Source organism: Spea bombifrons, chromosome 8 (genome assembly GCF_027358695.1).
Source record: "Spea bombifrons isolate aSpeBom1 chromosome 8, aSpeBom1.2.pri, whole genome shotgun sequence".
NCBI classification, from domain to species: Eukaryota; Metazoa; Chordata; class Amphibia; order Anura; family Pelobatidae; genus Spea; species Spea bombifrons.
In genome coordinates this window covers 5,181,832-5,209,535 of record NC_071094.1, presented here as the reverse complement: position 1 = coordinate 5,209,535, position 27,704 = coordinate 5,181,832, and the positions used below count along the sequence as shown (strand labels likewise).

The window sequence follows — 27,704 nt, the reverse complement described above, 5'->3', positions numbered from 1 at the left end:
TTGTTGTTGTTAACGCACCTATGTTTATTGTTTGGTATGACAATGAGTCTAATAAATAAAATTTGCTGTTGCCTTTTCTTATCCAAAAAAATACAATTTTGTGTTGTGTTTTCATGTCCTCGCTCTAATAAAGTAATTTCTACGCCCTATATGATCCCGGATTATTAGGTGTATTCAAAAACGTGTCCATAGGGCATTTTGAGTTAAAAAGAAAAAATACAAATCCCGGCACGCTGTAAAACGCAGCGTTCTATAATCCATTCTCCCAAAAGGAGTTCTGGACTTCACCCAAATTTATGGAAACAGATGCTCAGTAATCCCAAATTTGTCCCATTAAACAGGCTGTCATGTTCATCACAGATGAAAAATCAGCTGTTGGGAGTCCGTGACAGGGCTCTGAGTCACACCTGATTCATAGATTTCTTCCTCCCTGTGCCAATGGAATTTACATTAGTAAACTCTAGAACAATTATTTTTAATTGTTCGAGTATAACTTGGCAGATCCGGTAACACAGCCGTCGCATAACAGGACAAGCGAGCGAAGGGCTGGGACGTTTAATATAGATAATAAACCGCCCATTACCAGTTGCAAAATTCCTTCTACCATATCATAGTGGTCTCATACTGGCCAAGTGTTCCGGATATCCAAAATCAGTCCTTAGTTCTGGCTTTATTTCTTAGTGTCACTGGGTCCTCGCACTTATCTCCGGGGTTTTGGTCCTAGCGTTGTCTGGAATGGGTATATTAGGTTATATTTGTAATAATTTACAGTGATATATTTTACTAGGGGTGCCTTGTTCATTATGGTTTATATACCAAAGCCTGTGTTTTTTTAAACAAGCTTACGGTTTCCATGAGGGCCGGTATTAGAGCCATTTGAGTAACACATTTGGCTACATAGACTCTTCACAGCGGGTTAAGGGGTTAATATTTAAAGAGTCTCAGGGTCAGCGCATTTAGAAAGGGGTACTTTCTGCACACAAACTGATGCTGAAAAGAAAAGCATTTTCTTTCTGGTTGTAAGGAAACTGTGCTGGACATCGTACTGTTTACTACAATTTAACCAGCCCCCCCCCCCCAGATAAAAACATTCATACATGTAACGGAGAGCGAGGACTCACGCAAGGACTTTGGAAACAATTCAAAAAGTTTGAATGAGTTAGAATGTTGTCATTCACTTGCATTCTCCGACCTGCCAGCAGGGGGCGATGTGATGACTGCGATAAAACGTAGGGTGTCTCTCTGCGTTGGGTTGGGCTGCTTAAGTCAACCAATGAGTCTCTTAGACATCTGCTCAGTAGTAAGTAGACTGTTAAAAAAAAAAAGAAGAAGCGTGTGCTTCTCACGGCTCAGAGGCTAATCTCTCGAAGCCACCATCAGACACAGAGCTGAGCATGACTTCCAACAACAGAGTCCAAGGTAAAAAAAAAAATAACCCCGGTATCAACACTTCTGACAACTAAATGCTGCAAAACTTGGGGTTTCAGCAACTTCAAAGAATTCTCCAGATTTTGGGAGATCTTGCGGTGACCTCTTGCGGCTTTTGTGCTTTATAATTATTATTTTTTTTAATGGCTGTATTATTTTTGGGGGGAGATGTTCGTTTTGGGGGGAGACGCGTTTTTCGCTTGAATTTCATTTTTTTTCCTTATTATTCTTCATAGGTGGGAAAGCCTTTGGAATGTTGAAGCAACAGCAAGAAAACAGGCTGGAAGAGATAAACCAGGTGAGTTGGCGACGGGGACGGCAAACCGGTGCCAAAGGAGGGTGCGTGGCTATATGCCCACTTGGCGTGGCACAGATCCATCCGTGATAAAGTGAGAACTTGCCGGCGTTCTGGTGCCAGCTCTCATGGGTCGATAGCAGAGAATCTCCTTCGCTTTTTACTTGGTGCAAATGTTATTATATTTCACTTGTAGGTTTTGTATAATAAAGGGTTAAAACCAAGCATTTCATACTACACAGGGTTAAATTTAATTGGGTGTAAAAGAAAACGTTCACATTTACAGTTTTTTAATCAATTGCTCTGAACCGGCCAATCTGTTATCTGGAATATTTGGGTTTCTTCCTCCTTTTACATGTAATTTGAAAAAAAGGCAGTAGAAACCGAATCTGCCGGCAGATCGGCCCCATTCGGCCCCCGTCTAGTCTGCCCGTTTCTCCTGCTGTAAAGACTCAAACCTTAATCAGTCGTTGGTCTCATCTTAGATTCAGGAGCCGTATGTCTATCCCATGTATGTTTAATACCCTCACTGTATTACCCTCTACCACTTCTGCTGGGAGGCTATTCCACTTATCCACCACCCTCTCAGCCATAGTGACATAGTAACAGATGTCTGTGAATGTGTAATGTGGCTTTTCCTTACACACGGTTAAAGTAATTTGTGTCCGCATGTTGTTCAAGCTCTCAGATAACATAAATATTTCTATCTGTGGAATATCTTTTTTTTCCGTGGCTGCTTTCCGGTTGTGATGTTAGAGAGCGTGTCACACGATTAAAGTCCTCCGCGATCAGTAACGCGACCAACTGTTTTGGCTAATGTGCTAACCAGTTGTAGATCCCTTTTTATTGCACTGGGAGGGTGGTAGATATGTGGAGCAGACTCCCAGCAGATGTGGTAGAGGTTTATACAGTGGAAAATGCATGGCATAGGGATACACCTCCTGAATCTAAGACGGGGCCAACGGCTGATTAAGGTTTGAGTTTTTACAGCAGGAGAAACAGGCGACTAGATGGGGGCCGAATGGGGCCGATCTGCCGGCTGATTCTATGTTTCTGTCTTTGTGACCAGCTTTATCATAGAATGTTTGTGTAGTTAATGTTTCCAGCTGGTGAAAGGCACTGAAAAGGCTGACCATAGTGTCAAGGAATGACTGATTATACAGAACACGTGACATTGTATAGGGGCTCCTCGACTCAAGGTCGGACTAAAGCGCCTGATACGGGTGGAGAGACATATAGCGGATGTATGTGTGGCCGTCACCTTTTCCTTTATTTTTAAATTATTACCCTATTTGCCATTGCAACATTTTATTTGGAACATAGCTGGCATTAAACTTTATGACTTTATTATTATTATTTATTATTTTATATAGCGCCATCCTATATCCCAGCGCTGTACAACGGGGCTTAGAGCTCTGTGTCTTTCTTTGGACTTGGTAACGGATCTGCTTGGATCTGATGCAGCTACACTTTAGGAGCCCCGGGTCTGACCTCTGTCTGAAAGCTCTCTGCGAGCTGTGCCATAAGATGAGACGGAATTGTCATTTCTAAGCGCAGAGGATGTCAGGTCACATGATTTGCAAGCAAAACTGAAAAGAGGAATATATTATAGGCCAGGGAAAGTCAATAGTTATCGGTGAACTGTAACTCTCATTAACCTCAGCCAGCCCTTTAGTGCAGATCAACAGATATAATAACTAATTATTAATAAAATAATAAAATAATAAAATAATAAAATTATTTGGAACGTGCATTTCCCAAGTATGTATATATATATATATACACTATATATACTTCTGGTTCTTTATGGGTTAACATGGATTCCGCATAGATCCCTTTAAGTTTCTACGTCTTCCAAAAGCTCCCACTACTCAGATCCGTGACACACGTGTCTTGAGTGACACTCATAACGAGTCTTCGAAAAATTGCCAGTACAATTACTCACGCGTCGATGCTATGAATGGGCTATGGAGAAGTTTAACCCCTTTCTCGCCTCTCTGGCTTTTCTATGGATCCATATTAAGCGAACTGCAGGGAATATTGTGTTTTATGGCTTAACTGCAAAAAAATAGGCGTGAAAAACATCTATTCGGTCTCCGCTGTTCCTAGAGGAGCCATCCTTATCCCACTGTGGGATAATCTGGGCTAGGGACAGCCAAATCCCATTACCCATAGTAACAAAAATAGAAATCAACACTTTATTCCTCCCCTGCTGGATTATAATAGGATACAAGAGTAATAATCACTTTGATTACAGTATGCTATAATTATACCGTGCAACTAATGAGCTGCACGGGCGACGCAGAGCGGGCTTCATCGGCTAATTGCAGTTTCTCTGTTTGTGTATAAAGTCAGATATAGGGACAGTATGCGCGCCGCATCTCCCACCCAATGATTGGGCTGTGAAATATATGCCTTAACCCCTTAATGACAAAGTCCGTACATGTACGGGCTCAAAATGCATTCTTTTCAATGGGTTTAGGGAACGCCCATTGTCCTTAAGGGGTTAAAATGCAGGAAGGTGACCCTAAATCCCCTGGAGACGCATCACTACCCCGCATTATGCAATAGTATACATTTGTCCAATTAAAGGGGACACCCAGTGCCTTATCCCAAATAGCTCATCAGCTGTCAATCACTTAACTGCCCTCCTCTGAGGAGCAGTGAGGAGCAGGATGTACGTGTATCCCGTTTGCAGTGGGGGAGGCTTTTCATTTGCACAAATCATGTCTGGGGTTAGCAGGCGGACGTCTTCTGCAGATGCGTGATCTTTCAGATCTCCTTACATGAGCACAGGTGAGCATCCCATGCATCGCTATGCCCGACTGCTACACCTGTGCTTAGGTAAGGAGATGCTGACCAGTAATAGCATGACGGTGACACTCAACGGCTCTCAGGAATAACACAAAGCTTTTGATATTATATCCGTTATTCATCGTATAAAAATAATGCAGATCAAATCACTTTAATATGAAATAAAATGATTTTTATTATTAAAAAGTGATATTATTTATAATAATTTACCTTAAGTAGAGGCGTTAAAGTTCCCGTTAAAGGAAGCAGAAAGAGTTAGTTTGTCGTCACGTTTGGATACAATTAATAGTGGAGGTTTTGTTACACTTTTGCATTGTATTTGTTTGCGTTAAACATAAATATAACATTTTCTGCCAATAATTATGGTTCTCGGAGCCGCTAGTAATCCTTCTGAGCGGGGAAATGGAGTCTAAAAGTTAGAAATAAACCGTACAGTGACTCAGTATGGCCCCGCTCGGCAAAAAACTCACAATTAAGTGATCTAGAGTGTGAGCTCTTGTCACAAACCACTTTCGACCACCTAAATCATATTCAGCCCCAGTCTGCGGCCATCCTGCCTAAAAAATTCCCCCAGAAACCTATAATCTTCAGATGTTACGTCCCTCCACCTGGGGCCACCTCACCTGTCATGGGGACTACTTCAAATCCTTTGCTGTTCTCTTGGCCCCATCTTTTACAAATACCACCCCCCCCCCAATTAAAAGGGGGGTCGTAGTTACCCCACCTGTAAAGCTTGTGCATTAAGTTTTGTGTAACCAGTAGATCCGGTTCCTCCATGGAAGGGTTAATCATCGCGTGTTCCCGTGTATAATGACACGTAAGGAAGTGTCGCTGTATGCCAATACATTCCACAATCTGTAATTACAGCCATAAATTCACCGTGAAATCTACATATCAAAGAGACGATGCCATTAGCCCTATCGGGCCAAACCTGCACCCTATCCCTTCTTCCGGAGCCCAGTCTCAAGATCACATGGATTTCTTTAGGAACCTGGCTAGTTCAAGGGCTTTGGAAACGGGGCTTGGGCAACAGAAGCAGACCCCCCGTATTATGTAGCAAAAGTGATTCTGGTGCAAAGCTTGAGAAGTGATTTTATCGCCATAGCAACAATCAGCAGCAACATTCCAACGCTTGTTATGATGATAAGGACCCTTTTCACACTATGCTCCAAAATCGCTTTTGATACATAACCCCCCCCAATTGTGTGAATCGACCGACTACATCTTTATAAAGGAGCATCTAGTATTATTTCGGCCCTCGGGTGCCTGGTATGGACGGCTTAGAGTTATATCGGGATCATAGAACACTAGACGCTCATTCTGCCAAAAAACTACTATGATTATTTAAATTATTATTTTTTAACCCATTGGGAACGGAGAAAGTGTATTAAAAACTGTAAAACTCTAGAACTTGATTAAAAAACTAATACAAACTAAGTTAGAGCTCTTCACATAACTACACCTTTATACCTGCGCAGCCTTTCTCCAGGAGGGTGACTGTGGCTCTTGGGATCGCTCCTCAGGCCGCAGCTTAGTGAATAATACCCAGTTAATATATTGCCGCAGCTTAACCTTTTCTGGAGACTGGATATCTCAGCAGGTCTCAGAAAAGAGTTCCTCTATTACAACAGACAGACAAAGAGTCCTAGAGTCAGCATATTTGGCGAGCCAGCAGGAGACAAAGGTCACGACCCAAGCAGAAAGGACCTAAAACTAGAACCCCCCGCTGCGCATGGTGAACCAGATAAGAGGGTATCATCATCTTTCTGTTCTAGGAAGCTCTGCGTCTGCTAATCATGCGCTGCTGTCATCCCAGCTCTAAGCGTGCTTAAATTAGATGACTTATGACATCACAACCTTCCTTTACTACAGTGCTGTAAATACAGGGTATTAGTCTTATGTTCTCGCGACGCTCGCTCCCTCCCCGTGGAAGGCGTTTAACCGAACATGTTAAAAATCCCAGACTCAGTGATCCCGTCTTCCACTTATAAGGCGAATTTCTATAAATAACCCAAATTTATCCAAACTATCCAATCCTAGCACACCGACGGAGGCTGCGTTATTTGAAGACTTAAGTTTTTGTGGAATTCTGCCTTAAAACTTTGTTACATGCGCAGCGGTCCTGCTATGGTTTAAAATGTGGTTCTAGAACTAGCAGAGATATACAGAGGGAGGGCGTAGAGACACGTATAGAAAATGTATATATTACTGGGATGTATTAAAACCATTTTATACGCTTCAACTCCTGCTAAAACTATCTGTTTATTAGTAATAAAACTTAATAGAACAGCAACAATAATACCGTGTCATATAAATCATAGCTTTTGTGATTCAATGGTTTACCGTTTAAAAGTTTGGGGTCACTCGGCTGTTTTCATGGAAAACAAGGACATTTCTGGCTGTAACATAATTACAAAAAAAGGTTTTCTAACCATCAATTATCCTTTTAAACTTAAACTTGGATCAACGAACACAACGTGCCACTGGAACACAGGAGTGATGGGAGTGATAAAGGGCCACTGGAACACAGGAGTGATGGGAGTGACAAAGGGCCACTGGAACACAGGAGTGATGGGAGTGATAAAGGGCCATTGGAGCACAGGAGTGATGGGAGTGATAAAGGGCCATTGGAACACAGGAGTGATGGGAGTGATAAAGGGCCATTGGAACACAGGAGTGATGGGAGTGATAAAGGGCCATTGGAACACAGGAGTGATGGGAGTGATAAAGGGCCATTGGAACATAGGAGTGATGGGAGTGATAAAGGGCCATTGGAACACAGGAGTGATGGGAGTGATAAAGGGCTTGAACATAACATGTTTTCCTGATATATCGTCTTCTTTCAGTAAGTCCGGAAGTGCCCCCCCCCCCCCCGTGACAGAGGAAGGGAGTCTTGGTGTAAAAGAAAGTATTTAGGAATTTGCTACATCGGCCAAACCAACCAACTAAAACCCATTATTAATCCGCCACCCTGATATAAATTTAGCATTTCCGTGGCCACGGGGCCAACAGGTGACGTGATTGAAAGGGTTTTTTGTATGTTTTATGTATATTTTAACAAATATTTCTGTGTATCAGGTATGGTGTGCAGTCTTGTTTAGTAAGAGGGGTGTAATCATCACAAAAATCATCATGCGGTATAAGGAATGCTGTCGCTGGATGATGGGAGTTGTATTATAAATGATTTGGGACATGCAATTGAAAAGCAAGGATGTTGGGATTTGAGGACCGAAGAGGGACTGACACACCTAAAGAGGGACACTTGCGAGGTATGCCTTGGCAAAAGCCGTTTGCCTGGCTCCGAAGTAACTCGGTGTTCCCACAGTCTCTCTGTACCCCCTGCCTTTTTTTTGTTTTGTTTCCCCCGCCGCGAATACCCAAAGGGCACAAAGAAGAACGTGGTGCGAGTGACAGCTCCGTCAATGTATGCGGCGAGACTGCAGACAATGGAGATTATGGAGTTTTACTGGTTGCTATGGAGACAAGAGCGCTTTTGGAACATAGCGCCAGATCCTCTTTTTTTATGCATAACCTCAAGTGTCATTCACTCATTTCAATTGGAGGTGACCCCGTTAACCCCTTCAGAGGCAGAGATTGCAACACACATATAGATGTACTTCCCGCATTTGAATTTGGGGGGGGGGGGTAGATTACAGAATCTGCCGGCGCTCTATGAGTGTAATGGGACCCTAGATATCGTATATGACATAGATGATGTCTGCCAGCCTCTTATGTGGCTTCCGTGGGCTGGATTCTCACTTTCATTTCCCATTTTTCAGGAGTTTCTTTCGGATGAGAAATACAAAGACGAGGAGGAGCTGGAGGAGAAGCTGGTGTCCTTTAAAAGTAAGCTGGGGCGGACTAACAGACCAGATTTAAACAATATAATATGATACTTCCCACGGTGAACGGATACATTTTTCAACAAAGACCCCAAGTTCTCCAGGTTATAATCGAGAAACTAAAGGAGCTCTTGCAATCAATATTTGCCCCACATTCTGCTCCAGAACCCCCCCCACACCCTACGAAACGGTTTCCCAGGGCTCCGTGAGGAGCTGCTCCTCAATAGCCCGACCCTTAACCCTGCTTAAAGTATCCAAGCTGTGTCCAGAAACAATCCTCTTCACACAGGACCGATTCATGCCAGCTCCTAATGCAGGAGTTTAAATGACCGTAATTGGACAACAATTCTGTTGCCATGTCAGCAGAAGACCGCAAAGTCGCGTGTGCTCCGTAGCCGGTTAAAGCAATAGACCTCGGCGGTCTCTGCTGGTTTGGCTTTCGGCGTTTGGCTTTCTGTTAACATTTTGGCTGTAGGTGGAAAGCTATGCGCTGTAAGACAGAGAAGCCCTTTAATTCCACTGCCCCCTTTCTTCCTACAAGCTTGTCAGTCTCATGGTTTCTTCACCGGCCTCTCGTCCCCCCAACAGAGTCCTCATTGTGAACTCTAGAATTCCTATCTGTCGAAGAAACCTTCAGCTGTTGCCTGTGATAAGGCAGGAGCTCAATGTCAGAGCCGGAGGGAAGTCCAGGGATTTAACTAGAAACAAAAAATTCCCCAGGGGCCCCCCAACATGTCCCACAGTGCCACATTTGACCCCAAACTGTTTACCAGTGCCATCCTAACACCCAAACGCTCTCCCTGTGCCATCTTTGCCCCCAAACAGCTGGTCTGTGCCATCCTTGTGACCCATGAAGTTACACAGCCGCTCTCATTATGTCCCGGGTTAAATCAGGAGGAAGTAGAATAGATAGATCTTGGTAATCAGTACAAGAGGAGCATTGTGTGAGCTGCACATCTGCTCACAATTCCCAGTTTGCAGTAAATGATGGGATTTGTAATTATAATAAATACCAGATACTTACTAAGGATAGGGAAAACAGTGTAGTGGGGGCTGACTGCTGCAGAACCTCTTGGGGAGTAGAACTGTCAATTACACTCAAACTCTCTAGCAGGCTTGGACTAGCGATCTGGCACAATGGGCACATGGCCTGCGGACCACACAACATACTTACACAGATTGCCACTCCAGCAGCAGATCAGGTCCTCCACATTTTGGAATACTATTGGCCACATGTATGTAATTTAGTGGCCACTGGCCTTAAAGTGCCAGGACTGCTTTTCATCCACAGTGCTGCTCTCTTGTATGTTGAGCAAATAACCCTTAGCAGTTCTATCATTTCATTCTTTCAGTGCCTGATTTTGTGTCACTTGACAGTAAATGTTACTGTAAAAATAATGAATGAGGCGTAATAATGCACCGAGTGCTTTAGAATGGGCTTGTAAGCGTTCAGATAACCTTGTATCCATCACGTGCTAACAGGTTTACACTTGCTTAAGTCCTTGCCGACTTTCCTGATCTTGGTGTTTCTCAATCTCCGTTTATTGTGTAAATCAAGGTCTGGACGCCTTCCAAATATAGTGACATATTCCGCTTGCACTTTAAACCCCCCCCTATCCAAGGCTGAGAGTGATGGTTAGCAGTTGGAGGTCAAAGAAATGGCGATTGGTTTGTAGGATATTAATGATCTGTTGAAAAGTTTGGGGTCGCTCGGCTGTTTTCATGGAAAACAAGGACATCTCTGGCTGTAACATAATTACAAAAGGGTTTTCTAACCATCAATTATCAGCGAACACAACGTGCCATTAGAACACAGGAGTGATGGGAGTGATAAAGGGCCATTGGAACACAGGAGTGATGGGAGTGATAAAGGGCCATTGGAACACAGGAGTGATGGGAGTGATAAAGGGCCATTGGAACACAGGAGTGATGGGAGTGATAAAGGGCCATTGGAACACAGGAGTGATGGGAGTGATAAAGGGCCATTGGAACACAGGAGTGATGGGAGTGATAAAGGGCCTTGGAAAACAGGAGTGATGGGAGTGATAAAGGGCCATTGGAGCACAGGAGTGATGGGAGTGATAAAGGGCCATTGGAGCACAGGAGTGATGGGAGTAATAAAGGGCCATTGGAACACAGGAGTGATGGGAGTGATAAAGGGCCATTGCAACACAGGAGTGATGGGAGTGATAAAGGGCCATTGGAACACAGGAGTGATGGGAGTGATAAAGGGCCATTGGAACATAGGAGTGATGGGAGTGATAAAGGGCCATTGCAACACAGGAGTGATGGGAGTGATAAAGGGACATTGGAACACAGGAGTGATGGGAGTGATAAAGGGCCATTGGAACACAGGAGTGATGGGAGTGATAAAGGGCCATTGGAACACAAGAGTGATGGGAGTGATAAAGAGTGATGAACACCTATGAAGATATTCCATTAAAAATCATAGTCATTTACAGCATTAACCCTGTCTGTGCTGGATTTCTGGTCCATTTCCTGTTATTTTAATGGATAAAGTGTGCTTTTCCTTCGAAAAACCAAGGGAGTTTCCAAGTGACCCCAAACTTTTGAACACCAGCTTATAAGATGAAGGAGAGAAGAGAGCATTTAACAAAGTACAGGAGGGGAGTTTATTCCAAAGGAGGAGAAATGTTAGAACAAGAGACCATAATCTAAAACTAGAGAAGAATGTAAGATAGTTTTACTTTACTGAGAGGGTGGTAGATACATTGATCTACCTCCCAGCAGACACGACTTTTTTTGAGGAAGACGGGCTGATCTGCTGGAAATTCTATATGTCTATGTAAATAAGATTAAAAGTTCTATGTTTTTACTTAAAATTGCTATTTTTCAATCTTTTTCTAAATTCTGACTCCGTGTCTGTTAATCATTTCATGGGAGTTCCTTGGACTAAAAGAAAAACCCTGAGATCCAAATCTCCTTTCCCTTATGACCTAATCTTTTTGTAACTCTCCCTTTCACTGTGCATCAGGCCAAAAAAGACCACACCAAAAGCGATTGTCGAAATTATGCCAACATCTCGGAAAAGAAAAATACAATAACACGCGGCTCCTGGCTTCAAATACAACTTTAAGTGCGATTAAGGAACAACGTATCCATCCCTTTCCAAAAAGCGCCTCTCGTTACTCCATCTGAAGACGTCTTGTAAGCGTGGAATGACGTTCTTGAAATAAGATGTGGAGCCACTTAGGCTTTCAAGACCTCAGATGCCTGCTATGAAAATTGAAATGCATGGACAGGTTTGCTGCTACCTTCTGGTGTATCTTCGAAGGGAAAAACCTACAAATTGTGTAAAAATGTAACATGAGGACCCATGGGTGACATATATTGTGTGGGCACTGGTCAACGTCCCAGCAATCCCCCATGGCTACTGTCCTCTAAACTGAGCATTGGGATATGACATCATACCCTAGCTTGCTGCATTTCCCCCATAATGTATATGAGCTAGCTACAAGGGAGATCTCCTCAATGGGTCAATGGAGCATTGGCACACCGATAAGCCTGATGGGAACATCCAGGCTCCAGCTACCCAAGCCCACCCTTTTTTAGGATCGACATCGGTGGGCAGCCCCACACGCAGTCTGCCCCGAGTTATGGGGCCAAGGTCCCGTCACCCACCCCAGGAACTGCCTTCCTAGCACTTGTCATACTAGGTCAAATTATTGAGTGAGAATAGCCTATTATGTTAGCACGTAATTAATGTTAATTAATCAGCTGCACCAACCATCTTCTCATACAAGGAAAAAGCTGTAGAATACGACATACAAAGGCCATGTTTAATGATGAAAGCGGGCGATTGAGAAATTTAAGGGCAGCTCTTTGTCCTATGTGTTCGAGGGAAACACAAACTGTGGATGTCATGGAAGGAAGGAGAAAACACATTCCCGTAGTAGAAGGTCACCCCAAGGCCTTGGTGCACGGGGCAAGAACGGGTGGGAACGGGCTGAATAAACGATCCAAATCTAAACCAAGAAGATCTGATATACCGGATACAGTGTTGCCAATCCTGGAATGGATTCATACTAAATGTATCTCTTGTCTCTTTCTTTTCTAGAAAAATATATGGATTTTGACTTGAACGATCAAGGAGAGATCGGTGAGTGAATTATATTTATTTAGCAGCGAGTACATAGCGAAAGAGTTCAGGCTATCTTAATCCCTGCAGATACAGTGTGGACAATGTCCCCTTTGACCCGTTGCCATTTGTTTCCGCTGTGTTATCTGAGCCTGCTAAACAAACACCTCGACTCCTTCATTCTGCCCGTGGGAAATCATAGAATGGCTCAGTCTTAATCACCTAGCCAGACACCCTGACTAATCAAAGTCTATGGAGGAAAGGACTTCATAAGCATTGCCATAAAGCATCAGCTCAGTGGGGGGTATTACTGTATACAGCGCTGGGGGGTGATTACTGTATACAGCGCTGGGGTTATTACTGTATACAGCGCTGGGGGTTATTACTGTATACAGCGCTGGGGGTTATTACTGTATACAGTGCTGGGGGTTATATTACTGTATACAGCGCTGGGGGTTATTACTGTATACAGTGCTGGGGGTTATTACTGTATACAGCGCTGGGGAGTTATTACTGTATACAGCGCTGGGGAGTTATTACTGTATACAGCGCTGGGGAGTTATTACTGTATACAGCGCTGGGGGTTATATTACTGTATACAGTGCTGGGGGTTATATTACTGTATACAGTGCTGGGGGTTATTACTGTATACAGCGCTGGGGGTTATATAACTGTATACAGCGCTGGGGGTTATTACTGTATACAGTGCTGGGGGTTATTACTGTATACAGCGCTGGGGAGTTATTACTGTATACAGCGCTGGGGAGTTATTACTGTATACAGCGCTGGGGGTTATTACTGTATACAGCGCTGGGGGTTATATTACTGTATACAGTGCTGGGGGTTATATTACTGTATACAGTGCTGGGGGTTATTACTGTATACAGCGCTGGGGGTTATATAACTGTATACAGCGCTGGGGGTTATTACTGTATACAGTGCTGGGGAGTTATTACTGTATACAGCGCTGGGGGGTGATTACTGTATACAGTGCTGGGGGGGATTACTGTATACAATGTCACCCACATTGCTTACAAAGATCAGAAAAACGTGGAATTTAAAAGACAAATCCGTTAGATACCTGCTGCCGTCATCTCGGGCTCCCCCCCCCCGGTCATTATAACACATCTGATAATCAGCAGAACGGGGTATTCTAATCATTATCGTTTATTTAGCAATATCTCGGGCCATCTGTTGTTTGCCAACAGAAGAGTGAAAGTTAATTTGCATTTATTGTAAGAGGGGCAGTCGAGGTAGGAATTGTAAATTTTGGCACACGGAGACCTAGATTCCAAGATTATAGATCTTTATGCAAATCGGTGTCTGGATGCAGAAAATTGCACCGTTTAAGGCTATGGTTAAACATAAATACACTTTCTGCAGGACAGATTCCGTTTATATCAAAGTATTAAACAAGACGGGCGAACCCAAGGTACAAATTTGCTATGATTCTTTTTTTTATGGGCCATTTGAACGTCTATAGGGACTGCAGAATGTAATTATTTGAATGTATATACCTATCCCGCAAAGGGTCTTACCAATCCGGGGGGGAAAATGTTAAAATCGAACTTTAGATTAATTTGCCATATATCGTAGAACGTGGTCACTTAGAATGGGGGGGGGATATTGCTCCTACAAGGTCACCCCTATAATGATGTCCTCTCTTTCAACCTCTATAGATATGATGGCATTAAAGATGATGATGGAGAAATTAGGGGTCCCCAAAACCCACTTGGAGGTGAAGAAGATGATTGCGGAGGTAACGGGAGGCGTAAGCGACAGCATCAGCTACAGGGACTTCATCAAGATGATGCTAGGAAAACGTTCTGCGGTGCTGAAACTGTGAGTACATCGTGATTTGGCGCAAGGGGGGTATTTTAATCAAATTTGTACCTAAAATGTCATGTAATTTAATATATATCATACCTCCCAACCATTCAAACTGCCATAGAGGGGGCACTTTTGGCTTAGACCTGTGGTTAGGGAAGTGGGGACTTACCAATTTATTATTTGACCAATTGACCCATTCCCTGCTGTTTCTATACACATTATTGGGGTTTTAGGGCCGTAGAACCCTGCGATACCCTCATACCCAGCAAACATTCTGACCTCCTAGAAAAATGTATATTAAAGGAGGAAAGAGGGACTTTGGAGAGTATGTGACATACAGTGGAACACGCTTTATGACTGCTACTTACCTTTTATCATGAGGACCGCACTGTTTTTCTTTCCCTTTTAATTGAAAAAAGGTAGGTTTTGGGGTGATTTCACATCTTTGAGATACTCCTAGATATGGTCTATGATACGGAGATAGAACTGAATCATACCCCATTCACTATTCTTGCATCCCGAGCCCGAGGATTACATGCAGTCAGTAAAAAAGAAGTGTCAAAAAAGTTACAAATTAATCAAAAAATTAGATGATTCTTAATAAAACTGTACTTTTACCTAATATAAGGGATATAAAGCAGGGCTGTACTAGGGATGACAGGGCGCCCAATATGGCGGTCCTGGCCCTTTAAGGCCAGAGGCCGCCTGATGACGTATGTGACCTATGTTTTTATGCTCACATAGTAGGACTGGTATATCCAGCTGCTGGAGCGGCAGATCGGGTGAGTGTCTGGCGCCGTCATCCTGTGGCCCAATAGGCATTTCCCCAGTGTGCCAGGTGGCCAGTCCGGGGGCCGATTTCAAAGGTCCGATAATGCCTCACTGCCCCTTTCTCTCTGCAAATCTAGCAAGTGTTCCACCCAAAAAATTAAAAACCCTCGTTAGCTACCCCTGCGGCTGCGGCTGGCGTCATGCGTGCAGAAATACCCGACTGTTCCTTTAAGGTTCCTTTACTGGAATTTAAACCTGACGATTGTAGCCTCTCGGTTGGATATTTTTTTTTGTACTTGGATGGTTTTAAATCACTTTTCTTCCCACACTAATTGTCTTCATACATCTTGCTCGCTGGTTTCAGCATTTTTCTGAGCCCGATCGAGGCGCTGAAAGTATTTATTCCTGGGGTCTCTGTGGGAATAAATACACCGATTCTTTTCACAATGAACCTTTTATACGAGAGACAACTGGCTGCATCTGTTGTTTTCATTAGCACATGGTAATATAACGCCTGGGTTCATCAAAGACCAGCCATTAGGAGTCGGTTTTTACTTAAAAAAAACCTCAACGTGATGATCTCCGATGACAGGCAAAGCAATATAGCACCTGTCTGTCCCCATTACACCAGTTAGTAATGCAAATGTCGGTTCGCCTGTCTTCTATGATTGGAATAAAAGCCGTAAACAAGACGTTTATACAGCAATGACAAAAAGAAAACCCCAGTAGGCTCAGTCGCCCGGGAAAAGCGTTAGTCCATTGCGGATGCAAAATACGGTAAGAAAAGTGGGTAACGCAGCGCAAAATTCTTCATCTTTTCGTTAAAAGGAGTACGGTTTTTGAGTGGCAGATTTACGTCCCCGGCCATGGACTTTTGCAGAAAAGTTGTATATTCTTTGAACCGTGAAACAGAACGTTTTCTGGTGGTGGCTTGGGACATACACCCCCGGTTGTTGGGACTGCCCTGGGAAACCAGAGCCTGTTGGGAGCTACGTAGTTTAAACAGATCTCCCTGGATTATTGTTGAACAGGCTGGGTACCGTAGGCCGCATTGGTTATTAAAAGAAAGCACGGGAAATGGTGTTTGTGGACCTCTCACTCCTCCGCCGGGTGTGGGACGGCTGGACAGTCGCTTGGAATTTAAGGGGGACTCATAGCTCTCCAGTTACAGAACAGCTGGCAGCAGATCCAGGGTCTGTCCCTTTAACTCTCCATCTGAATCGCTAATCCCCTCGGTGTCAGACAGAGCGCAGGACGGGAGCCGCGGCACCCAGCTGTGAAACGCCTTCAGAAGGGAGCGCTCCCCTCGTCACATTGTAATCTGGCCACATATTGTATGAAGGCAGTGAAAATAATAAAGAGTTTAGTGCAGGAGTGCTCAACAACTCCAGCCCTCGAGGGCCACCAACAGACCAACAAATCCCACGTTTCCCAGCTTGATCACAACAATGGCGTACCTATGCTGGGGGGGTGGTTTCTTCCCAGGGTGCCTGCAGCTGTAGGGGATGGGGTGCGACCATGATGCTCAAGCACCGACGCTGTCTAGAGGGGGGGATTAAAAAAATGATCCAGGTACACCCCTGGAACACAGGCATCTCAATTAAAAAGGCAAGGGATACACAGAATTCATCGCCTGCTCAGATCACAGAGCGAGAACTCATTTTGGGGCAAAAACTACAGCGCGATATTTATGAAAACTCATTTTTATTCTGATAGCAGTAATAATATTTTTATAGACGTCCCTTCTTAAGGATAACTTTGTAACCCAAGCACTGACGGATTGCTGCTGCTGTAGGCTTGAGTCTCAAGAGGACAAGGGCAGTGATGAGGCGGCACTTGCGTGGTTTTAATAAAAGCGACAGAAATAACGTCTCTCCGAAAATAATAACCATAAAACAGCCCGCAACAAACGCTCGAAAGCTCCGAATTCACTAAGTGCCAAGTTGCGCTGAGACCAAAAATATTAGCACAATTCAATGCGCTGCATAATAAATCATCCCCTGCATGGCAATCTCCCAATCCGCATCGCTGACAGGGGTATTAAAGGTGCCGTCCCACCTACTCTGTAGAATTTAACACTATTAATGAAATTCAACACTAAAAACATTATTCTTAGTCGTACCTACAAACCTTCGGGGTTTTGCCCGGAGACTTCCGGTGAAGCGGGAGCGGCGTTGCTGCATGCCCCACTCGGCGTTTGGCCCCCCGTCATCATCGGGACCTCATACCTAATTCGTCATTTTGCTGGGAATCAGTATCATGCGACACAAAAGAAGGCATTGATACATTTATCTCATAGAAGATTTCAACTAAAAGGTGTCAAAAATAAAGCATGAGATGATTTAAGTATCAACAAAACCGTTTTGGTCCCCCGAGGCAGCAGATAAGGTTCGTGTGACCTTGAGAAACGACCCCACGCATAGAAGAACTTAGTTTAATGCGTTGGAAGTTGGGAGCCAGACGGGTGGTTGGCTGTTAAAAGTCCTCCTAATAGGTTCAAGCCTTTAATTATCATTTCCACTTCACGGATCTGGTCAAGGTTAATCACCTGCATTCCTGACATCACCGATGAGCTTTGTACCAAGTTTCAAATGGGATTATACTTACGGGTTGGTAAATTCCACCGTCGGAATTTGTCTCTGTTAGACGGGATTCCACCGGACGAGGAGGAAAGGGCGCACCGTTGATAAATAACGCATGCCTTTCCGGGCTGTCATTTTTAAATGCCCTATTTCAGTTGACTTTCTATTGGAAAACCTGTTTGGGTGTCCGAGTTCCTCCTTAGTCTCTGACGGATACTTCCAGTTCGTCTGGATTCTTTTTCACGGCAGTCACAGAGAATGATTGAAACAGGAAAATACCCAGAAAGGGAAGTAATGTTTTGATACTGAGAATGATCAAGTACGTGGAAGTCATTATAGTCATTGAGTTAGCCCAGAAACATCTTCACACCCAGGGTAATTAAGATTTATATAGCATAACTCATCGAGCAGAAATGTTTTCATTAGAGCAAACGTGTCAGAGGCTGTCTCACCCGTTTGGAAACATGGGTGTCGAAAAACAATATCAGATCACCTCATTTTGGGCAGTCGCTCGTTGCGTAAGTATAGGTTCCCCTCTTGCTTAACGATGTCCCTAGTGCACATGTTGGTATCTCTAGGCTGGGTTCTAGGTAAAGAAACTGGTGATCTAGAACGGAAACCCTTGCCAGGTTATCCTTGGAGTGACCTTGGTTATCAGCCATTGTGATACGACAGTCCTGGTTATATTATTATTAAAAAGAAAATAAAGACCTATAAATAATAATCTTTAGCTTGACCGACTATATGAAGCCAATGAGAATCCTAACTGTCTTCCATTGGCTACATGGTGTTCTACTTTAGAACGTTGACATCAAGTTATAGAGGCTGCAGTTTTATTATATATTTGCCAAATAACCGTTTGACATGGAATCTCCGACCGGTGTGAGCCGGCGTGAACCAACACATAGATGCGGATTTCATTGTATTTATCGGATGCTGAATATGCATCATGCGGAGATATGAAGCGAGAATCAGTTACAAGGATAAAGTATTGTATTGTAATTTTAACAAATATATGTTATTTTGCAGTAAAGTACTGGAGGGAGATCTCTGTGATCAGAGGGAGCGGAGGAGACTTCCAAGAAAAGTGTCACTCGGTGATGCTTGGCGCTATTAAACATAATAAAAGAACGTTATTAGGTTCTCACCTCCAGCATAAAGACGTTTGACAGATCAGACTGTGAATAAAATGAAACACTGCATGTATAGAGTTCTGCTAACACTTCACACTCTCAAAAGCTTGAAGCGGTTTTATAAAAACAAAGCAAATAGAGAGAACCGGGAAAAAATATTTTTTATACTTCTCATCGCTTTTTCATCATTAATATCGCATCATGGAGGGTCGGGCTCTCCTAAAGCTATGATGTAACATATCCAGCGGCATCTGCCCGCCTTGGCCCGTAAGGCAGGAGTTCAAGGGGGGGGCAATCAGGCACCCCTACATGCCACTTATCCTTGAGCCTTAACTGGGCCCATTAAAGTATTGGGGCTATGCCTTTCCGACGCTCAGCATGGTAGACGGCGGGGAGGTGAGAGAGAATGGGGACGGGCCTAGCCCAGCGCCCACCCGGAGTCTCCGGGTGAAGCTCTGCTTCCCTGGGTCTCCGAGGTTGATGGGCCAATGTTTATCCATGCCCACTCCCCATCCACTAAGGGTCTACCCCTGATGACCGGCAAGTCTTGCTCACTGCTACAAAGGCTTTTCTGGAGTCAAAATGTTGGTCCTTTTCCAAAGCAAACTTTTTGGGGTGAATTTAATGAATGTAAATGATAAGTCCTGGGCGGCAGCCCCTAACGCAGAAAGGGGTTAAGTCTCGCAGAGCACCACCACTTCCGAGAGGGAATTTTACCCCTAGGGCTGAGAAGCAAAGAATGGATACGAACACCTTGGAGCTCTCTTTATTGCCAATTTAGAGACGGGATAAGAGAGGCTTTTAGATAATGTTTATTCTAGACTCTACTTCCGTCTGTTGGAAGCCTTTTCATTTCAAAAGAGATCAGAGCTTTCCTTGTGCGGAGAAGCTGCCTCTTCGCATATCAAATAGGGGCTATTATTGTAATGGCTTTAATGCCAATATTAAATTGGATAGACAACGGATATCTTGGGGCAGATGAAAGGAGCACAGATATAAGGAGTACGGTATTAATCATTTCACTGACTTTGGGGCAGAAAATAGCTTTTGCATGACTAAATCCTACAAGGGGATGGAGACGGGCGCTGGTTTCTGCAGAGCCAATCGGACAGGTAGGCTTGCCAATTGGTTGTTATTTTATCAAAAATGTAAGTTAACGTTAAAATATGGAAGCAGTAAAGTGATTAGTATTCTTTCTGAAAAGAAAGCATCTGTACAGGCAGGTTATGTGCCGAGAAGCGGAGGTGCTGAACCCCAATGGTCCCCTCAACATCTGAAAGGGTATTTTTGTTTCGGGGATGTGGCTGGAGGTGTAGCTGGGGCATTGGGGGATATTCAAGGATTTATGCGTCTTTGACGGACATATAGATGAATAAATGTTTCTACCGTTTGTATCCACACTACTGCTACTTTAAGAACACTGAGATATATTCATTCCCAGCAAAATTCCGAGCGCCTAGAAAAGAGGAACATCCAGGGCGGAAAGAGACAGAGGTATTTGTATACCAGGGAGGGACTGCTCAAACTAAACAGGGGCATTGAGAGGTATATTGAAGATTTAGTTGCGTGTGTCTGCTCCTGTCCTTTGGACCTAGAGAGGTTAAGGGGAATACGTAGGTAGACAATGTTATAAGTGGACATGTCTTCTCAGAGCGGGATGTCTTGAGACTATCGCTGCTCCCGTGCGGCATTTAGATACCAGGACTTCCTCATTACCCTTCTGGCACTCGGTAGTCATTAAGTTGTATACTTTGGCCAACTTCGCTCATTGCAGAGTAGGACAAAGTATTCTCATGTCAGTTTCCCATGGTCGGTACAGAGCACCGGAGAAATCTAGCATCGCATCCATTTGGAAAGCACAATGTGTTTCGCGTACAGAATACGCTGATTGTCTGCGCCGAGACTCTTGCCAAGCCGAATTAGCAGCTCCTCGAAGGAACAATCAAGCGCTGACAAACTATACCCGAAAGCAATCCAGCTATTTAAACTGCCAGATACGAGGGTGGTTAATGTTAAATCCCCAAACGGATAAAATCATGTTGTGTCTCCGTCCCCCGAGGACGGATTTCCGGTAGTTAATAGGTTCCGGGGGTTGTGATATTGTTGCAGCTGAAGAGTAGGGTATATGTCGTGTTGATTGGTGGTGGTATCAGCAGCACTAAACTCTTGGCATCTATAATTCATTAGTTTCTTATGCACCAAAGTATCTTTTGCAGATTTAAATAATTAAATCATTGAAAAACATTTATCACCAGGGGAGGTCTGGCAAGGAGGGCAGCGGAGATTGTCCCCCTGACAGCCCTGATTTAAACATTTTGGGCCACCACCTGAAACTTTTACTTGCAGTTCCACATACAGCCACCAGGGGTGCTAGAGTAATAAGGAATTTAGAAAGCATTTGCATCCTGCCTGGATCCTTTATATGTTCCTTTTATGTGTTTTCTAAATATTCTATCTCTACAAAGCTGTTTTGGACAGGACTGGACAGTATACACTGAACACTTTCCAACTGTCCCATGACTCCCATTGGGCACAAAAATGCAACAGTGGGGTAACTACGATGTTGACATCTACCGAAGACATACCTGCATGAACCTCTAATGGCGGACATTGTCTACAGACGTACATTTCTTTTCCCATGAGCCTCTAGCGGCGGAGATTGTTTACAGCCACGCGTTTCCACTAAAAAGCTATTATCACGGATATCAGCGATTTAAAAGATGCCGCAGTCCTGAGATGACTACATCAACATATAGCCACATAATTTCATACTAATATTTTAGTTATATATTATATTATATTATATTATATTATATATATAATATTTTAGAGCTTTGTTAATTCCCATGGTGTTCTGTGGACTAAATATTACATTTGAGAGCAGAGAAGTTGTTGAAGGATCCCGCAGAATCCAGAACTGAATCATTTATAACCAAGAACCGACATATTTGAGAAGCTGAAGTGATTGGCAAATCTGGGCTTAAAGGCTCTTTAAATCTCTTATCTGTGAGCCGATCTCGGCCGTTTGGAATGGGAAGTTCACAGAACTATTCAGTATCATTGTATAAAGTAGCAGAGCGGAATGTGCTTTCGGGATTTGAAAGGTTGCCTTTGAAAGTGGATAAATCGGGGTCTTTGTGGTCAGGTAATATGCCACCTCGCCTCTCGGCCAGAAGAAAGCTTCATACACAGCCATACAGAGCAAGTTCTATGCAGTCCCAGGCTCCTCTGTGCCTTCAATTACATCACTCCAGCCTGAGGAACACTGTCTGTCTTTGTCATATTGCCCCCCAGCCCCCAACGTCATTCTCCATTCTATCCTTCACCTCCACGTTATCGGCTATTATCAATCAACGCGCCAGCCCCGGCTTGGATGGGCGAGATGGCTTGCCTTCCAACCTCTTGGTGTGTCGGAGCCCGTCTCAGATGTGGCAGGCTGCCTAGGGTCTTAACAATTCCTTTTCTGTATGCCTGCCGTGTCCCCCCTTTACTTTGAGAGCAGGAACAGGCTCTTTCAATGCATTCCCATGGGGAGCGCGGACGGGAGAGTTCTATGTACTCGCTCCCTGAATAGGGGGGACTGGGGGGCATGGGGGAGGCCGTTTGCTTCCTGCTACGCTGAAAAAGACACTTAAGGAGACTCATGAAAAGAAGCATTTTTGTATGGTTTGTCGCACTTTTAGAAAGAAGAAGAAAAAAAAAAAAAATCGAAAAACATTCCTATTTAATATGCCTAGTTAGGAGGTCCTGAGAAATTGATAAAGAAATATGTTTTCCCGAATATATATATACCCCTTTAATTTTAATTCAGGCTTTAATGACGCTGTTCTAAATTAATTGGGTTATATAATAAGGGTCAACAGTTATACCCTTTTACCCACTGAAAAGATCTATGTGTAAGACAGGGCAGAATTGAGACTTTAAACAAAGATAAAAAAATATATAGAACGTATCTTTGTCTATACATTGTGGCAGCAAAAGTGCTTGCAGATGTATAGATCAAAACGCATCCTCATGCAATTCTTCCTTGGATGAAAAAAAAAAACCAAAAACATTGAACGCTGACACTCACTTTAAATTGCACAGGATACCTGGGTCGTCCCTCTGGCACTAAGAGGGTTAAAGTGTGATTGGCTTAAGTCAAGCGAATTACAGGTCATCTAATAATAGCTGGTTAACCAGTCATGGCGCCCAGCCCCGCTTTAACTCTTCGAGCCCCTTAGCCATTCACCCGGCTTGGGATGTTTGAACGTTCCGCTGGGTATGTATAAAAAGTGATTCTGGTGTTGGAAAAGAGGACTTCACACTAGATCCTTTCCTCAGTTGCTATGGCGATAAAACCACTTTCTAGATTTATCTCATCTAAAGGAGAACAGAATCGTGGATCTCCTAATCCGCCGTTCATCACGTCCCTACACCGTCAGATCTTTTTCAGCGTAGCAGTTTAATAACCTCCCAAAGAGCTCGCACTTCCTTCTAGATTCCCTGAGGTGGCATAGAACACTTCTCTATTCTGTGAAATATACTTCCTTCTTTGTACATTGTCCTGTGGTCACAAAGAAAAAGGTAACCTCGGGGCCAAAACGCCATTGTCAGATGCTGACAGAGCGTAACCCAATGATTCACCGCAGATGTCCGACTCCTCGTCCAGCTATCGTTATAGGTGAAAGGGAGACAGATGAATATTCTACAGCCGGAACCGTACGAAAACGTTTTAAAGTAGCTGTGAGGCCATGTTTTATAAAACCCTAACGTCTTCGCTGACCTATTAGTTACAAGTGATGTGCCACGACTTCTATATCATGCAAACTTTATTTTAGGCACTAGACATAGTAGTAAAATGCCCTGATTTGAAACTACTATTGGATTTTTTGTTAAATGAACTACTACACATGAAAAAGACCTTTAAATCCTTGGTTATAATAAGCAGTCACGATATTCTGCATTAAACCGAGCTTCTATGTCATCCCAATTTCTGGATACAAATATTAGGAGCATTCCTAGGAATGCTTTGAGCTTGACCCGGAGTCTCTGGGTGAAGCCATGCTCCCTTGAGTCTCCAGGACACTTTCGTCTTTCTCTGGACAGGGAAGTCGTGTTTGTTCACACCCACTTCCCACCTACTCTCCGCCCATATGCCTACTGTCTGGGGGGTAGCCATGCCCATAGCCAGCCCACCTCCCCAGGGGAGGCAGGGCTTTTGAAGTTGCATGAGAAGTTTTGATATTAGGAACTAGGAAGTGTAGCTAAGAGTTTTGCATTTGATGTAGACGCCTATGCAGTGCAGGGTCCCATGTTTACGGCGTATTATAGGCATATGTCTTAATCGGGTGGATGTCCTCTAAAAATGGTGACATGTGGGCCACCGTACCCTGAAGACCTGCACTGTAAGGGGGTTTTGAGGCTGAATCAGGGAGAACAGATCAGTAAAGGTATTTTTTCTCTAACCCTTTTTTTACTTTTTATTTCCAGTATCATGATGTTTGAAGGAAGAGGCAACGACAACTGCCCCAAGCCCTTGGGCCCACCACCAAAGAGAGACATCACCAGCCTCCCCTGAAGAAGACCGGTTTAAACACCAGACGACCCTTCGCTACTTCTCAGCGTATACAGCCAAGTGTTACGGTGCACTATTATCTAGAACATTCTCCAGCCAACCAAGTGCCTTCGGAGTGGGGTGTTTGTATCCCTCCCCAGCCAGCCTCTTCTATTTATCATGTGGCCAATATTTCTATTTTTTCCTGTTTTTTTGGTGAACCTTGTAGAAGATCTGTTTATTTATTAGTGTGTGTGAATTACGGGAGGTGTCAGGTGTCCGGTGGTCAGAGGACCTCATGCAGTAGTCTAAACCCGTCCACCGTTCTTCTGTGAATTCAGACAAAATGCATTACCTCCCGGTGCCTCTGCTTATATAATACTTTCTTGTGTGTCTCTGTTAATTACCGATCAATTTAGATTGTAAGCTCTTATGAATATTGATTTCTATAGCACATTATGAACCCATGTAAAGAACAGTATCCATTCCTCTAGAATGCACTGCAGGCCTTTCAACGCAGGTGTTGTGGCCTAATGTGATATTTTACCTATGTATATTTTGTAAAGAGTTGCATATTCTATCAGTAGCCTGCGTCTTTGGTGTCTTTTTTATGAAAACGATTATGTGGGGGTAGCCTCCAAGATACTTGAATGGCATTGGGGTGGGATTGGAGGCAGGAAGTGGGTGGGGTAAAAGAAGAGCTACCAGCAGACCTGAAAATTCTCCAGGTTGGACCTGGAGTCTCCTGGGAAAGCCCTGCTTGCCTGGTCTCGGGGTGAACTTCCGCTTTCTCCCAGCAGGGGAGTGGGTTGGCCACGCCCACAGCCCACCCATTTTCCGCCCACTAAATAACAGTTAGGTCTATACCGGCTCCTACACACACATACTGCCCCATAAGAGGGAGTGCTCTGGGCTCCTTGGCTTGTGTCCCATGACCGCCCCTGTACCAGTTCACTTAAAGACAAGGTGACCCCCAACATTTCAGGTGTCCAAACCAGGACACCATTGGGGGTGTGGCCGGGGTTATGCAGGCAGGAAGGGGTGGGGCTGCCTACTTACCTACCATTCTCAGCTTCAGAGCACCACAAGGTGTCCATCAATTTTACAGCTCTTGGGGCGGTCAGCGGAGATCAGAGGATCACCTCAACAGGCCCATAATCTCTACTGCCTACCAAAGTACGATGACGAGACTGTGCTGTGAAAAAATGGGATAGTTGGTAGGTATGGGATTGCCATAGGGGGCATATTTTCCAGGAAACTTATACATTCCACATGTTGTTTCCATGCAGTAGATGGGATGTGTAAACGAGGAACCGATTTCCTTCTGTGAGTTTATATCTCACACACACATGCCAGTTACGAAGATGTAAAATGTATGATGTGTCCTGGAGACAAATGGCCGATTTTGGCACCCCAAGGTAACCCGACTGCCGTCATGCAACGTGGCTTGAATGCCAACACAGCGAGATGAACAGAACCGTGGTGAAAACCACATTCGCACAACTCAACTCCCAGCTCGCGTCATCCTACCCTCTAGTGACGTGAACCGGGGTGGTCAGCAGATACATTAAAGCGCTGGTGGGTGAACGCGGCCTAGATTAACCCATCGCGCAGGCAGAGAGCTCGAGGGGCCTGACTCTTAACTTCTGCCCCACAGCGCTGTCGCTTTAAATTGGGATTTTTAGGATGAATCAATGATAGACAAAGACCGAGGACAAACATAGGAAGAAGGGGAATTAAAAGCAGCGCTAGCAGAAATATTTAGATCGCCGACGTCTCCATAAGGAAATAACAACTGGTTTGTGGCTAATAGAAAATAGCCCATTAAGCAAAACTAAAAGTGTACCCAGTTCCTTGTTTTACCCAAAGATAACTTTCGGTTCCTCTATAATTCCCCATGTACCCACTGGACACTTTTTAAATGGATTTTTATTTTCATTGTGAAATCGCTTCCTTAGCCGTGCATCATCTTGGCTTTAACGAAGACTTTTTAAAACCAGACAAACAAGCTCTGACATTAACCAAATACATTAAACTGTCTCGAGCCAAATTAATATTCCAAAATCTGCTGGAAGAGTTTTAAGGCAATCTTAATACTTCTTGATGAGCCAACTAAAAAAAAAAAAAAAAAAAGTCCCAAAAGCTTATCCGACTTTACAGCTTTTTCTGCAAAAAGTATCAATTTCGGTTAAAGACATCATCTTTCCGTACTTCCTCCTTCCTATGTCGTTAAACTTCCTATTTCTTCTTTCACTTCACTTTTCCAGCTTAATTAAAAAGGAACCATCCCCCCTGCTTTATATTACAAAAACACTTAGCTTGCGGGGAGATCGAAATAATTACACAGTGCTATCTACATCTTGTTTTCAGAATTCGTGGTTAACAAAACAAGCGGCGAACGTTTGGGGTCACTTAGAAATGCTCTGTTTTCTGTCCGTTAATATAATATGAAATGGATCAGAAATCCAGTGCAGACAGGGTTAATGTTGTAAATGACTATCGTAGCTGGAAACGGCTGATTTTTAATGGAATCTCTTCATAGGCGTACAGAGACCCTTTATCACTCCCATCACTCCTGTGTTCCAATGGCCCTTTATCACTCCCATCACTCCTGTGTTCCAATGGCACGTTGTGTTCGCTGATCCAAGTTTAAAAGGATAACCGATGGTTAGAAAACCCTTTTGTAATTATGTTACAGCCAGAAATGTCCTTGTTTTCCATGAAAACAGCTGAGTGACCCCAAACTTGTGAACGGTAGTGTAAACGGATTTAAAAAGCAGAAAATAAGAGTGATTCAATTTTTCCAGAGTAATGGAACATTAAGGCACCTTGCATCTTAAATTATTAAAAACACACTAAAATAATCAATACAGCCCTGAAAGAGTGAGGCCGGACATACCCCGCTGCCGTCGGGAGGTATACCTTTGAATGTACGGACCGTAGGAAATGATTGGCGCTATGTAAGTAAGAGATAATTATACATACCGGTTCTGCATTCGCAAGGCTCAGGGTGGAAAGGGTTAATATCAGTAATTGCCTTTTGCAGAACGAGCTTTGTAACATAAGTTTAAAAAACATGGCTGTACTCACCCGCAGCAGAACCCACGGGGGGAGAGATCTGCCAGAAAACCCACTCACAGGGCTGCTTCAGCTGCGTGATTCTCATTAAAACTGCGAAGCTGTGATCAGGGGTGGTCGGAATCCACGGAAATTCCAATTGGATCATTTCATTGGAGCTTATTTAGTTAACATTTCCCATTCCAGAATAAAGAGGAACACCATTTAAAGTTTATATTATGTTTTGTCACACTAGAGGGCGCTACAGGTATATCATTTCAAGGCACTAAAATTACCATCAGCTACCAATATGGGCA

General features: G+C 43.8%; 1 protein-coding gene across 1 annotated transcript; it reads left to right on the top strand.

Moving 5' to 3' along the window:
• The first annotated feature begins 1,261 nt into the window (after nucleotides 1-1,261).
• Nucleotides 1,262-24,916, top strand: AIF1L (allograft inflammatory factor 1 like). The gene is made up of 6 exons (XM_053473409.1): nucleotides 1,262-1,419; nucleotides 1,665-1,726; nucleotides 8,317-8,383; nucleotides 12,458-12,499; nucleotides 14,158-14,320; nucleotides 24,267-24,916. The coding sequence occupies exons 1-6, from the start codon at nucleotides 1,395-1,397 to the stop codon at nucleotides 24,352-24,354; spliced, it is 447 nt and encodes a 148-aa protein (XP_053329384.1). The 5' UTR covers nucleotides 1,262-1,394; the 3' UTR covers nucleotides 24,355-24,916.
• The last annotated feature ends 2,788 nt before the right edge of the window (nucleotides 24,917-27,704 follow it).